Below are 16,117 nucleotides of genomic sequence, written 5' to 3'. Positions count from 1 at the left end.
CTAACATAAAAATCAACAATTCTCCCTGTATCTTTGAGTCTTCATTCTGAAGGCTCCCGTGTATACATGTAAGTAATTTTTTTTTTCTATTTCTGCTATTAATCTACCTCTTAGTAATTTTCAGTGAATCTTTAGAGGGCAAAGATAAAGATTTCACTTGGTCCCAGCAAGTTCTATCTGAGAACAGTGAACATTCCTATTCTTATCTCTGTAACTGACTAGAAAATGGGAACAGTCTAAAAAACAGAATTGAGAAATATCTTGGGGAAGTCTCAAAATTAGATATACTCCACATCAACAATAAGTCTGATTTTCATATTTTTATATTTAATCAGAAATTGATAGCTTATAAATATCTGATACAGAAATTAATCTCCTAGACTAAAGTTGCATGTGTATGTATATGTGTATTATCAGTGAATAGTGTGTAATGTATAATGGTCTGTTATTTTTATCTCTCTATATATTTGCAGTATCCTTGCTGATTCTGATAACTCCCACACCCCCTTCCTCCCTGCTTACCGGACCCCATTCCTTCACTCCCATATCACAATAGTAACCTCCCTGCCAGTGTAGAAAGCCTTTGTGTGCACTGCTCATTCATTCCTCCCTGACCCCCATTGTCCATCCATCCAACTGCTTCCTCTTCCACCATGGTTTCTGGCTGTCAGTTTTCCCTTTAAAGTATGAAGCCATCAGTTGAAAGCAAAGGTTGAGTGAAAGGTTTTGTTTTATCAGAAACCCCCATAAGAGGATTTCTTTTCCCTCCTGGTGAGTATTTTTTAGAAATGAGGGAATATCCCTGTTACAATGGTATAATGACAGCTGAGGCAAAAAAGAAAATAGAGGGCAGGATCCATTTTACTCTGAAAGTTATAAAGTAGTTATGGATGATGGGAACTACCTACTGGCCTCAATGGACAGGAGCAGAGACCCAGGTTTGTGGAGAGCAGGTTTCTGTTCTGTGAAAAATTCTGTACCTGGACAGAGATTTTTCTCCATAGCTAAAAGGGGTTCCTTCTCAGAAAAAAAAAAAATAGCAAACTGATCCTGATCTTAGAATAAGCCTGTTTCCCCAGCTTTTACATCTAACACTTGCAGCTGTAGGCAGGGGATGTTTTCTTTTGACAATGAGCTACCAAATGGAGACAGTCAGATGTGTCCCTTGCCTCCCGCCTGCTCAGTAGCCCTGTGCCTCCTGACTTAACACTCCCTCCACATATTGTGCTGGACTAAAAATTAGTAAGCTGCTAATCTGGGTGTAGAACTACAAGGGAAATCGGGAAAAATCTCCTGTTTGAAGATACATTAACTTTTTCTGAATAGTCAGTTGCTAATTTTGCAAATTCATTTCTTAAGTCATTTTCAAGTTACTTTACAGTTAGGAGAACATCCTCATTGTCATTTCAAATAATGAGTAATGATTGGACTTGATGCCTCCTCCTTCCACTCAGTAGTGAGAGAGCACAGACGTTTACAAAGGGATTTCACAGGCTGTAATTCTTGCCAAATGACAGCTGGCAGAGGTATATGTTTGGGTAGACTTTGGGAAGTGTTAAAGTGATTTGTGAAATAGTGCAATTGAAATAGTTAATCAGTAAGTGTGTGTGTGTGAATTGCTTCATTTTCGGAGAGATTTCTCAAATTTTTGCTCAGTTTGCAGACCCCAACTTTGAGACTGCTTTTTGCAGGTGGAAGAGAGGAGAGATTGGGTAACTCAAATTTATATTTCTTTTTTTCTTTTTGTTCTTTCTTTTTTTTTTGAGGCAGAGTCTCAAACTGTTGGCCTGGGTAATGTGCCATGGCATCACAGCTCACAGCAACCTCAAACTCTTGAGCTTAAGTGATTCTCTTGTCTCAGCCTCCCAAGTAGCTAGGACTACAGGTACCCACCACAATGCCCTACTATTTCTTTTGGTCACAGTTGTCATTGTTTAGCTGGTCCAGGCTGGGTTCGAACCCACCAGCCTCAGTGTATGTGGCTGGCGCCCTACCGACCGAGCTACGGGTGCCACCCCTCAAAGTTATATTTCACAATATCTTTACCTCTCAATTTTCTTTCTTTCTCCACTAAATGTGGAGCACCAGTTTAGGAGTAGGGAAAAATACTATACAGTAGATTTTCCTGCTCTCTCCTTCTCTCTCTTCTCTTCTTTCCCTGTCTCTGTGATTGCTGAACATTCTTCTATTATAAATACTCTGTCTATACTTTGGTTATTTTTTAAGCTGCTTATTTCTTTAATGCAATTTTACTTTTATGTTTATCACTTTTTTTGTTCAATGTGCAAAAATTGTATAATGTGGCTTTATATTCTCATTTTGCCCTGAAAAATCTCTGTAATCATAGCCTGATAACATGTAGAAGTTATATATATATGTATATATATATATATGCATTATGCATGTGTGTGTGTGTGTGTGTGTGTGTATAGGGGCAGAGATGGCAGCCAAGGGTGCGCACACAGCCTGTCCCTCACAGGGCCCTGGGCAGCGCCACTGGAGAGGGACACATGGACCTTGGTCCCCACCCTGTACTTGGAGTAGATGTAGGAGATCAGCTTTATGAGTAATTTTGTGAGCTCAGAGAAGAGAATGAGCTCGGCCATGCCTCAGTCCTCCCAGCTGCACTTACGGAACCAAGTTAGAGGGAACCCTGCCCTTGTGACTACCCTCAGTGAGCTGGTAAAGAATTCCCGAGCTTATCTCCACCCTTATCTCAGTGCTTCCACATTCTGATTCCCTTAGGAGGTGACTGCACCAGACAGAAACCTCTAATCTGTTCAAAAAATTAGACTGCACATTACAAAACAGGAAAGAAAAAGAGCCAACAGCAGTGCCTGTGGCTCAAAGGAGTAGGGCGCTGGCCCCATATGCCGGAGGTGGCGGGTTCAAACCCAGCCCCTGCCAAAAACTGCAAAAAAGAAAAAAAGAACTAGAAAGAGAACAGAGATGCTTAACGTGTTAACTGGAATAGCTGCAGGTCTTCAGGAAATGGAAGGATAGGAACGGCAGCACTGAGTCAGCTGCTCAGATCATTTTGATTAGAGGAAGAGAAGATTGAAGTGATTACTCAGAGTCCAGAGTTCTCTCCTGGAGACACAGCCAATGTCATGAGCATGACATGAGCGACACTGATATCACAGCAGCCTGCTGAGTATTAGAAAGGACAAAGTTTATTCCAGTGCCAGCTGCATCCTGTGTTTCCTCCCTAGGACCCAGCAATCTTCACAGTGTAGGGGAAATTATTCATGGGGCCAATGCAATCCGAGGCATCTCTCAAATGCTGGTCATGATGCATCTTCCTTTAAAAACACAACAAAATAAAATAGTACTAGAGCAGAAGAGGCACAGCAGGTGTTAGTGTACATTTAGCAACAGAGGGCCAAAGCCATTCCAGCAGGGACTGGAATGACATAGAAACCGTGGGGCCAGGATCCCTCAAGAGTATACTTCTGTTACCAACTACACCTCAGATCCCTTGGTTTTGTCTTCCTCTAAAGGAAGAATGAAAACTAGTGATAAAGAATGCATTGCAAACAGAGGGAGCGAGTTTACTGAAGAGAAAGTACACTGTGGAAGGTTTAGAGTGGGCACGCATTCCAGTGGGCATGGCCACGGAGTTCATGTGTCATCCCTTTTCTTCCGTCCAGCCTTTCCTCCTTTGTGAGGTTGTCTCTTCCCCTTTTTTCCCTTGACATCCTTCCAATGGGGATGTTGTCACCTTCCTGCAGTCAGGCGGGAGACTTTTTCTTCTTACGTTGGTAAGGCCAGGATGTGTCATGCTGCTCAAAGCCCATTGGACGGGCACAAACCAGTGTGGTATAATGTGCCCTGTGTTGTTTCTGTTTCTGTTACATATCTTGTGACACTCATGGTACCTTCACACTAGTATTGCTATTGTTACAGTATGTTCTCTTACTCAGCATCCTGTATGTTAGCAAGTGAGACATAAGCAGAGGAGATATAAAAATAGCGTGAGCATATGGGATGCTGAGTAAGATATATCTCATAAATATGTGTATCATAAACAATCAATGGACATTTTAAAAATACATACTATAATAAATTTCAAAGGAATAAAAAAAAGCGTATTATTGAAAGAATAGTCAGGGGATTAGTCTCACAAACAAGAGGACAGTTCATTGACCCAGTAATTGCTCTTATTTGCGCCTCTGGCAGAAGTAGCCACTTTCCTGCTTTTTTGCACCTCAACATTGGCCTTCATTCTTTGTTCTCCTGGAACCCCTAGTCCCCACTTTTGCAGCATTAAATTTGTTAACTTACACTTTGCAATTTGTCTGCAGAAAATTACTTCTATTCTTTCATTTTTGTGACATTTACACTTACTTTTATTTTCTTTTTGCTGACAAGCAAGTATTGAGTTTTTCTTTATAGGAAAAGTGAGAAATTCTCTGAAATCTTAAAAATTGTAGGAAAAATGTGGCCCCTTTTTGTTTCTTTTACTTTCCTTTTAGGTGATACTTCAACATAAATTAGAACATAATGCAGGAGCAGGATCACAAATCTGCCCAGTAAATCACTTTGTGAAAAGAAGGTACAATAATTTCAAGTGAAAAATCACAAATAACTAAAGGAAGGAAGACTATTTTTCCCTGAAGGAATAACCTGCCCTTCACTGCCCTGTATTTTCCTGGATGAGTCAGAGAACAAAAAAACCCAAGAGAATCACACTGACTGAATAACTGAAAGTTATTAGTTTCTGCAATGGAAGCTTCTGGTGAGATTGAAATATAACATCCTCATTGACTCCTGTGTAGCTGGCTAAGAAAGGTCAAACATAACAAGTGTTCAATAGTTTTAAGTACAGAATAAGAAAAATAAGAGTTGAACAATAATAAAAGGCAAATACAATGATTTGTTTGCTGAAGTAAAAATTACTGCAATTGAATAATTCCTCCACCTATTTAGACAGAACAAACTTTTGCTATCAGCATCTGAGCACTGTTGACACATTTGATGCCTGGGCACATGGGTCAGGAAAGGAGAAGATTATAATTGAGAATCTGAGTCCTTAACATAATCACTCTAGTGGCATGGGCAAGGGTTTTGGAGGATTGCTTATTTGGGCTCAAGGACAGAGGCCTCCCCTCCCCAATAAAGGTGTGTTAAAGTTGTGAGCCTGCTGAGGGAATGAGTCCGGAACAGTTTGGGTTGAAGACATTGTCACTCTAGAGGAAAGGGTGTTGGTGAATATAATAACTACCTCCAGAGTGAGGTGGTGCTGGGAAAATGAAATTGTCCTGGGATTAGAATCTCTGCACCCATAAGCACTAGAAAACAACCTTGATTCTTGCTGGAGGTATTAGTGCAGCCTGGGGAGGAACCTAGACCTCTAGAACAAAATGATGGAAAGAAAGGGCAGTGTCTATGTTAGTCCTGACCCTGTGGCCCCAGTGAAACCTCACCACATGGATCTGCATTGTGTGTTCTAGAAGAAAGAGAAACATCAGAGAAGCTCATTTACAAATCATTGGCCTCTGCTATGAACAAAACAGTGAATCAAACTCATTCTTGCCTCTACAAAGTTTATTTCTATAGATAAAACTTTAGAAATAAAGTTTTCTAAAACTTTATTTTAGAAAAAATTGAGAATTGAGAATTTACCAGTAAATTCTCAAACAACTACAGAAACCAGGAGGGTTGATGGAGCCTGATTTCATATGTTAAGCATGGAGTGTAAAATGTAGCCTAGCATCAGGGCCAAAAATTTTGCTTCTATTACAGGAAAAAACAATATTTGCATAAAAAATGTATGGGCATATTGATACATTCCTATATACACTTCATTTGTAGGACAAAGATGTTTCTCATTTAATTGATAAATATTCATCTGATTGCCATATCTGAAGTTTAGTATACAATATACATTGTATTACAAAAATTAAGGGCTTAGATTATGACAAATTCTTAGGACAAATGTAGGATATGTAAGTGGAAACAAAAAGTGGAAGTAAAAGTACATAAAAATGTTCAGAAAATGAAAATTATATGTTCTCTGTTAAAAAGTCATGTATAGAAACAATGCCTTCAAGAACCTAGGGTCCCAAGTTCACCCAGACCCCATCTTAGCTAGGCCAGTTGCAGGCTCACTTCCCAATGGCTTTCCTGCTCCCCCTACTGACGGCCCTAGTGATGTGCAGCTGGGACCCTGTCTGGGACCATGCCTCAGAGCCATGGCCTGCTGGTGCTTCTAGGCCAAATGAGAAAAATTTCCCCTTTCTTGTGTCTGAAGCACGGAAGTGACTTTGGATTCCCCTGGGAGATGGTGGATGGCAGCCAGCTGCAGAAGGCCCAGGCCATGTCCGTCCTCCATGAGCTGTTCCAGCAGATCCTCCTCCTCCTCACACAGAGGCTCCTCTGCTGCCTGCAACACGACCCTCCTGGATAAACTGCACCCTGGACTTCACCAGCAGCTGGAACTCCTGGATACCTGCTTGGTGCAGGCCATGGGAGAGGAAGACTCTGCCAGGGTGACTGAGGGCCCCACACTGATCTTGAAGAGGTTCTTCCAGGGAATCTGTCTCTACCTACAATAGAAGAAATATAGTGACGGTGCCTGGGAAATTGTCAGAGATCCTTCAGAGTCCTGAGATCCTTCTCCACATCAACAAACTTGCAAGAAAGGTTAAGAAGCAAGGATGGAGGCCTGGGGTCATCGTGAAATGGCACTCATTGGCTAATCTGCCCTGTCATGCTCAAGCATGTGTCTTTGCAAGTTTCTTTCTTTTTTTTTTTTTTATTGTTGGGGATTCATTGAGGGTACAATAAGCCAGTTACACTGATTGCAATTGTTAGGTAAAGTCCCTCTTGCAATCATGTCTTGCCCCCATAAAGTGTGACACACACTGAGGCCCAACCCTCCTCCCTCCATCCCTCTTTCTGCTTCCCCCCCCCATAAACTTAATTTTCATTAATTGTCCTCATATCAAGATTGAGTACATAGGATTCATGCTTCTCCATTTTTGTGATGCTTTACTAAGAATAATGTCTTCCACTTCCATCCAGGTCAATACGAAGGATGTAAAGTCTCCATTTTTTTTAATAGCTGAATAGTATTCCATGGTATACATATACCACAGCTTGTTAATCCATTCCTGGGTTGGTGGGCATTTAGGCTGTTTCCACATTTTGGCAATGGTAAATTGAGCTGCAATAAACAGTCTAGTACAAGTGTCCTTATGATAAAAGGATTTTTTTCCTTCTGGGAAGATGCCCAGTAATGGGATTGCAGGATCGAATGGGAGGTCTAGGTTGAGTGCTTTGAGGTTTCTCCATACTTCCTTCCAGAAAGGTTGTACTAGTTTGCAGTCCCACCAGCAGTGTAAAAGTGTTCCCTTCTCTCCACATCCACGCCAGCATCTGCAGTTTTGAGATTTTGTGATGTGGGCCATTCTCACTGGGGTTAGATGATATCTCAGGGTTGTTTTGATTTGCATTTCTCTAATATATAGAGATGATGAACATTTTTTCATGTGTTTGTTAGCCATTCGTCTGTCATCTTTAGAGAAAGTTCTATTCATGTCTCTTGCCCATTGATATAAGGCATTGTTGGCTTTTTTCATGTGGATTAATTTGAGTTCTCTATAGATCCTGGTTATCAAGCTTTTGTCTGATTGAAAATATGCAAATATCCTTTCCCATTGTGTGGGTTGTCTCTTTGCTTTGGTTATTGTCTCCTTAGCTGTACAGAAGCTTTTCAGTTTAATGAAGTCCCATTTGTTTATTTTTGTTGTCGTTGCAGTTGCCATGACAGTCTTCTTCATGAAGTCTTCACCCAGGCCAATATCTTCCAGTGTTTTTCCTATGCTTTCTTTGAGGATTTTTATTGTTTCATGCCTTAAATTTAAGTCCTTTATCCATCTTGAATCAATTTTTGTGAGTGGGGAAAGGTGTGGGTCCAGTTTCAGTCTTTTACATGTAGACATCCAGTTCTCCCAACACCATTTATTGAATAGGGAGTCTTTCCCCCAAGGTAAGTTCTTGTTTGGTTTATCAAAGATTAGGTGGTTGTAAGATGTTAGTTTCATTTCTTGGTGTTCAATTCGATTCCAAGTGTCTATGTCTCTGTTTTTGTGCCAGTACCATGCTGTCTTGACCACTATGGCTTTGTAGTACAGACTAAAATCTGGTATGCTGATGCCCCCAGCTTTATTTTTGTTACTAAGAACTGCCTTAGCTATACAGGGTTTTTTCTGGTTCCATACAAAACACAGAATCATTTTTTCCAAATCTTGAAAGTACGATGTAGGTACTTTGATAGGAATGGCATTGAATAGGTAGATAGCTTTGGGAAGTATAGACATTTTAACAATGTTGATTCTTCCCATCCATGAGCATGGTATGTTCTTCCATTTGTTAATATCCTCTGCTATTTCCTTTCTGAGGATTTCATAGTTTTCTTTATAGAGGTCCTTCACCTCCTTCGTTAGGTATATTCCTAGGTATTTCATTTTCTTGGAAACTATGGTGAAGGGAGTTGTGTCCTTAATTAGTTTCTCATCTTGACTGTTATTGGTGTATACAAAGGCTACTGACTTGTGGACATTGATTTTATATCCTGAAACATTGCTGTATTTTTTGATGACTTCTAGGAGTCTTGTGGTTGAGTCTTTGGGGTTCTCTAAGTATAAGATAATGTCGTCAGCAAAGAGGGAGAGTTTGACCTCCTCTGCTCCCATTTGGATTCCCTTTATTTCCTTGTCTTGCCTAATTGTATTGGCTAGAACTTCCAGCACTACGTTGAATAGTAAAGGTGACAGCGGACAACCTTGTCTGGTTCCAGTTCTAAGAGGAAAAGCTTTCAGTTTTATTCCATTCAGTAAAATATTGGCTGTGGGTTTGTCATAGATAGCTTCAATCAGTTTTAGAAATGTGCCACCTATGCCTATACTCTTCAGAGTTCTAATTAGAAAAGGATGCTGGATTTTATCAAATGCTTTTTCTGCATCTATTGAGAGGATCATGTGATCTTTATTTTTGCCTCTGTTAATATGGTGGATAACGTTTATAGACTTGCGTATGTTAAACCAGCCTTGCATCCCTGGGATGAAGCCTACTTGATCATGATGAATGACTTTTTTGATGATAAGCTGTAATCTATTGGCTAGGATTTTGTTGAGAATTTTTGCGTCTATGTTCATGAGTGAGATTGGTCTGAAATTCTCCTTTTTGTTTGGGTCTTTTCCTGGTTTTGGTATCAGGGTGATGTTTGCTGCATAGAATGTGTTGGGGAAGATTCCTTCTTCCTCAGTTTTTTGGAATAATTTCTGCAGTACAGGAATAAGCTCTTCCTTGAAGGTTTGATAGAATTCTGGAGTGAAGCCATCTGGACCAGGGCATTTTTTGGTTGGAAGCTTTTTTATTGTTTCTTTGATCTCAGTGCTTGAAATTGGTCTGTTCAGAAGGTCTATTTCATCCTGGCTAAGTCTAGGGAGAGGGTGTGATTCCAAATATTGATCCATTTCCTTCACATTGTCAAATTTCTGGGCATAGAGTTTCTGGTAGTATTCAGAGATGATCTCTTGTATCTCTGTGGGATCAATTGTTATTTCCCCTTTATCGTTTCTGATTGAGGTTATTAGAGATTTTACTTTTCTATTTCTCGTTAGTCTGGCCAATGGTTTATCTATTTTATTTATTTTTTCTTTTTTTTTTTTTTTGTAATATAGAATTTAATTTTATCTTTAAGAAGTATTCTGAAATCAAAGGCAATAATACATGCATCAGGCACATCCAACAGAAGACTTTACAATGGTTTACATTTCCTTTTTATTTATTCCTCGAAACTGCCCATATTGCAGGTTTTTCATGGATGAAATATGGAACTGAGCAGATTCTTTTTTTCTACAAAATTATGGTATAAACTTGCTCAATTTTCTATCTTATTGCTAATAAACCTTACAGGTGCACAGTTTGTAAGATAAACCCCTTAAGGACTGAATGCTTAGAGCATGCTGCAAGGTACAAGAAATAAGCTAAAAATGAGCATATAAACCTACATCTGGACCGACACAGCACTGAATGCTGGCAAACATTTACCACAACACAGGGGAAATTAATAAAAGGAGATACAGTTCAGTCCTGAAAGGGTTAAATAGAAACCCTAATATATTATTGTTTCTAACCATCCATCCCACATTACAGTGCTTGAAAACAAAGTCAAAAGTCTGGCACAGAAAATTACACACATTTGTTCAGTACTCATCAGAAACACAGCTGCTTTTGAAATCAAAGTAAATTAACTTGGTTAATAATCGAATAGCATTCTGTTTCAAAAAGGAACCCTCCCATCCCAACAGATTCTTCTGGTTAACATGACTAGTTAGGTTAGTTCTCAAAAACAGCTTTGGAGATTTTGTGAGGCCTGCGTAATAACCTGGATTCGTCCATCTAAGTTGGATTTAAAGCACAGATGGTATCAGTTTCATTAAAAACAAAAAAAAACTAACCAGTTATGATCAAAAGTAAGTCTGTGCAGTAAAAGTGACAAATATTTCACAAATTAACATATGAGGATGCCTTTAGTTACCACTGTTTGAGAAGAGTCAGCAAATGGTACACTCGTGTTTATCTCTAAAATCATTCAAAATATGAAGGGCATTTTACATGTGAAGCCTTTGGCTTGCCTTCCCAATCTATGTGATAAATTCGACAGAAGGAATAAAAACATATTGGATCAGAGGCTCAGCTTCTATGCATATTTTCTAGAAATTACATAGAATCATGAAAGCATGAAGATATACTTCTAAAACCGAATTTTAACAAATTAAATAGATTATAACTGAAGCATCATCACTGTAAAGAAGAGAGTTTCATAGGGTCCATGGCCAGCACCTCTAATAATGTCATCACTGAGGGAGGGACATTGTCTACTGCAACTAGAAACACGGTTCCTATAAATTACATACTGAAAATGATTCACAAATCCATGAAAAAGACTTTAAGCAGCTGACAAAAGAACTACTGATAAACCATAAGCTACAATCAACAAACCGCTTTCGCTCTTTAGTCTGTGGTGAGAATGGCATACAACAGGTGGGGAAAATACCTGTAAGTACATTCTTGAAGTTTAAAAAAAAAAAAACAAACATGAAAAGAGTTTATAGTCTGACATGTCAATTATCTTATTAAAAGAAACAAAGAACCAAAATAAGATATAAACATTAAAAAAGCAAAAGTTCATTTGAACAAAGCCATGAACTTGAAAAATTATTTTGAGCTACATGGCTGGGTAAGAAATAGTTTGTTTTTCAAAAGCATCTCATTTTTTATCAGTTAATTTAGTATGATTTCTTAACTAAATATCAAACCTAGGAAGTAGAGGAAACTTGTGGCCCCTTAAAAGGAAAGCAGCACTACAACCATCTCCACACTCTGAACAAAAGCACTGTGTACTGACTTCTGCGTGACTCAACAGAAAGAATAAATACTACTCAGAAAGAAGCCAGTTCGCAAGTAAGAGCCAGTGAATAGTTTACAACAAAGAAAGATAAGGCCACGATGAGTTCTGCCCTTGAAACAGATTTAAGGTGTGAGGCAGGGTTAGTCTGTAAGAGGGAAGAGAGCAACGAGAGACTTGAAGAGGAGAGGATATAGAGTGAAACGCAGCTGGGGGCCTCCAAGGCCTGCAGGAAGAGAAAACCACAATAACTTGGATTTAGCCACCTACCATGCTTTACGGATGACTTTCCCCTTGAAATCTAAGGAGAAGGTATGAGGAAGAGTATTTACAATGGCATAGTCTTAGCAAAAGAGTGGGTGACAATGACAGCAAAGCTGGGGGGAGGGGGTGCTACTAATAACGGTTTTTAAAAAGTCTGTAGATGGAAATTTTTTCAAAATAGCCCAAGACATCAGAAAGACAATGTTCTGTATGAAAACATAGGAAGTTACAGTTTTGTATTCATAAGGTACTGTGGCTCCTGTTTTATGGGACAGTAAAAGCTTACCACAATCTAGAGGTAGTTTTTACTCTATGAAAGATGATTGTATTACTAGACTGTGTCCTATAACATATACATGTGGTTCTTGTACTAAATGTAGCCCAATGAGTCTGCTGCAATTTCCAAGAAACCGAACAAAGTCATAACCAAAGTGCAGGAACAAAAGTAACAAAAAAACTGTTGAGATTAGTGTGCAAAACCAACACACAAACTTGAACACAACCAAATCTCAAATAAAAGGAAAAGGAACGTTTTCTGAATAAACCTGGAGATGCTCAGGACTGGAGAAAAAAAAACAAGAAAGAAAAAAAAGGCAGAGAAATCAATGGCAATATAAATTACATTTGCATTTTTATAATCTTACAACTACCTGCTTCTGTCTTCCAGCTATTTTAGTCGATCATCTAATAAAAGCATTTTATGTTTTTAGAGATTACAATGATGCTCTGGCCTAGGCTACCAAAAAAAAAAGTAAAGATAATAAAAAATGCTTTTACTGAGATTTTCCCCATTCTCCCCTTAGGGCACTATCTACCAACTGGTAGCAAATCTTCTCATGATATTTTCTTGTCATTTCCCAACAAGGCAGAAAACACTCTGCTGAAATCACCGGGAACATTCCAAGTTCAAAATAAATTGTTTAACTTACACATAATACAAGTTATGTACAAGATTAGGAAGAGGGAAAGAAAACCTGAAGAAATCCTGGAACACACAGATGTATTTAAGGGAAACGGGGAGAGAACACTTCAAACACCAACATGTTCTGTGCCATTTACTCATCGATGACTAAATGGCCACAATGAAATCCATGTAAATGTCAGAACCTCTTGGATAACTACTATAAATACATTTAAAAAACAGAAGACACAGAAATGACTACCAACAGTGTCTGAGGATAGAGACTAAGTTAACGTACATTGCATGTATTGCAGGCAAGGCAGAGGCATTTTTTTTTAAAGCTTTTGCACAGACTTCATATAATCTTAAAAAAAAATATGTAGGCCTTTACAAGATTTTACTTGCTGAAATCAAACAATTTCGACTCATGAAAAGTTGTAAGATTTCAGCTTAAAAAAAAATTAGTTCCCGCCTTAGACCAAAAACCCTAGAAGAGTATGATATTTAGATTAAACAAGAATGGTCAGGCCTGGAAGCTGGATGTACTCTAGAGCAAAAGCTCACAGGTGGGAAGGGAAGAGAACAACCTATTTGGTAACAAGGTGTACTATATACCATGATATAAAAAAGGTCTGGTGAAAATGTACCTTTTACTAAAGCTTATACAGTTCCTTGGTCCATAAAAACTATGTTAGATTTGTATCTTCTAGTTTGCTTAACTTTTATTCCAGCCACATTATTTACTTCTTGCCCACTTAAACAAAAGCAAACAAAAATCAACCAACCAAACAAACAAAAGAACAGCTGAAAAACTTGATTTCCAATAGTTTGTAACTTTTGATGTTTTTGTGTTTTACTGTGGCTTCTGCATTTCAAATCAGCACTTGCAGGTAACGGGGCTGTGAATAGTAGTAACACCTGGTATGAAAAGTTTTCCCAAGAAACCACAAAAGAAGGTTCATTTTTTTCCCTCTTTTTTGTCAACTTTTTGCGCACTCAAGTCAGTTTAAGTCCTAGCAAAAAGACGGTAGTTAGGACACCACCGTTGCTGTCGAGGATGCGACACTGGTGGGATTTGTGCTGGCGTCTGTGTAGCTTCCTGCACTGTTTGTGTTCGACTCATTAGGGGGCACTTGGCTTGAGTTGGCTCGAAGGATTGCTCCTGCTGCACTGCAGTGGGGCCGCGGCCCTGGTTCCGGTGTGTAGGTAAAGGTAAGGCTGGTGGAATAAATGATTCCATCATTACGGACCAAAGTTACTGGAACCTGGACTGGCTGGCGAACCCATCTCCAACCTTCTCGGAATGCAGAAATGTCTGGGACGACACAGAGCATACTCTCTCCACATCTGTACATAGTTTCAGCTTCTACATCCCCAAACCACACTCGTAAATTTGGAGTGAAATTCTGTCCCGTGAGTTCAAGCATTGCTACGTCTCCACCACCATTCAACTGAAGACTCTCTACGACAGGCACAGGGGTGACAGGGGCCAAGACAGGACCCATCCCCTCATAAAACGTATACTCTGCCTTATCTGTACTAATGATTGTCCAGGAAGCGCCATCATTTATCATCTCTTTATTTGGTTCTTTCGGGCATGGAGTGGCCTGAAACTGAATTATTCTCTCTTGAGAAAGGCACAAGTACATTCTTTCTGTGTCCTTAAGGTAAAATGCACATTTATGGAGTTGTGACACAGGGTCATCTGCGTCCAGTAATGCCGTCTGCTTATCAACTTTCCTGATTATCAATCTTGGGAGTGCCATGCCAGTAACTGAACACACAAGTTTGACCGTCTGTCCATAATGGATGTAGCCATCTCTGACTGTGAATTCTTCTCCTTCTGATTCATCATCATCCAAGAGATGAATGTAAAATGCTCCCCACTGTTGTGAACTGGCATGGAAATTACCTCCTTCTACATGCAAGTATCTGGTACTAACTGTCTGGGATCGAAGTCGATTAAACAAAGCCACCTTTGTTCCTGAGGCAATGCACAAGTCAGCATTTTTCAATGACTGCTTCTTTTTGGAAGGTTTGGAGATGACTTTTATCCGCTTACTGAGGAACACACCAATGTCGTCGCTGTTGCCATAGAACATCTTTACAGACAACATGAAGTGCTTTCTCTGGTCTGAATCAGATATGTACAATGTTTTAGCTGTGCAATAGTTCTTTCCTTCCAAGTTTAGCTGCTGCATCTCTTGGTCACTATTCCCTATTCCAATAAATGCACACGGTTGAGACTCTTGTTCAGAACAACCATCACGCTCCATTTGTTCTTTTTTTTTCTTCCAGCCATTGCCCATAAGATATACACAAGGAGGAGGGCAAAAAAACCTTTTTTCATTTCCATATGACTTCTGCGCAACTTTTGCATGAAGAATAAGTACTGTTTGATCCCCTCGCTCTTTTAAATAATTTCGCATAGCTTCCCTAGTGAGTCGTTTAGGTGGAGGCCGCTCACCAAATTTCCCTGTCACAACAGGCGCCATCTTCCACACCTTTATTTATTTTTTCAAAAAACCAACTCCTTGTTTCATTAATTTTCTGAATGATTCTTTTATTTTCAATTTCATTGATCTCTGATTTGATTTTGGATATTTCTTTTCTTCTACTGAGTTTAGGCTTAGATCGTTCTTCTTTTTCCAATTCCATAAGATCTCTTGTGAGATTATTGATGTGCTCTCTTTCTGTTTTTTGAATGTAGGCATCTAAAGCGATGAATTTTCCTCTCAAAACTGCTTTTGCAGTATCCCACAGGTTTTGGTAGCTTGTGTCTTCATTGTTGTTATGCTCAAGGAAGTTAATGATTTCCTGTTTTATTTCTTCCTTCACCCATCTGTTATTCAACAGAAGATTGTTTAATTTCCATGCCTTTGGGTGGGCTTGAGCATTTTTGTTAGAGTTGAGTTCCACCTTTAGTGCCTTATGGTCTGAAAAGATGCAAGGTAAAATTTCAATTCTTTTGATTCTGTTGATATTTGTTTTGTGTCCCAGGATATGATCAATTTTGGAGAATGTTCCATGGGGTGATGAGAAGAATGTATATTCTTTATCTTTGTGGTGGAGTGTTCTATATGCGTCTATCAAGCATAGTTGTTCTAGGGTCTCATTTAAATCTCTTACATCTTTGTTTAATTTCTGTTTAGAGGATCTGTCCAGCTCTGTAAGAGGTGTGTTAAAGTCCCCTGTTATGATGGTATTATCAGATATCATTTTGCTGAGACTGAGTAAGGTCTGCTTCAAGAATCTGGGAGCATTTAAATTGGGTGCATAAATATTTAGAATTGAAATGTCTTCTTGTTGTAGTTTTCCCTTGACCAATATAAAGTGACCATCTTTGTCTTTTTTGATTTTAGTTGCTTTAAATCCACATGTGTCTGAAAATAAGATTGCAACTCCTCTTTTCTTCTGAATTCCATTTGCCTGAAAAATTGTCTTCCAACCCTGGACTCGGAGCTTTAATTTGTCTTTTGAAGCCAGGTGTGTTTCTTGCAGACAGCAAATGGATGGCTTGTGTTTTTTAATCC

The 16,117-nt window shown here is 39.1% G+C and overlaps 1 protein-coding gene across 1 annotated transcript; it reads right to left on the bottom strand.

Annotated features, from left to right (window-relative positions):
• Window positions 1-13,435: 13,435 nt before the first annotated feature.
• LOC128573376 (recombining binding protein suppressor of hairless) lies at window positions 13,436-15,081 on the bottom strand. Its single transcript, XM_053573587.1, has one exon. It carries the CDS (start codon window positions 15,077-15,079, stop codon window positions 13,616-13,618), a length of 1,464 nt encoding a protein of 487 aa, XP_053429562.1. The 5' UTR covers window positions 15,080-15,081; the 3' UTR covers window positions 13,436-13,615.
• Between the last annotated feature and the right edge of the window lie 1,036 nt (window positions 15,082-16,117).

The sequence above is a fragment of the Nycticebus coucang genome, chromosome 2, assembly GCF_027406575.1.
Source record: "Nycticebus coucang isolate mNycCou1 chromosome 2, mNycCou1.pri, whole genome shotgun sequence".
Classification (NCBI taxonomy): Eukaryota; Metazoa; Chordata; class Mammalia; order Primates; family Lorisidae; genus Nycticebus; species Nycticebus coucang.
Note: the sequence above shows the minus strand (reverse complement) of the source record. Positions and strands in the feature narration are given on the sequence as shown.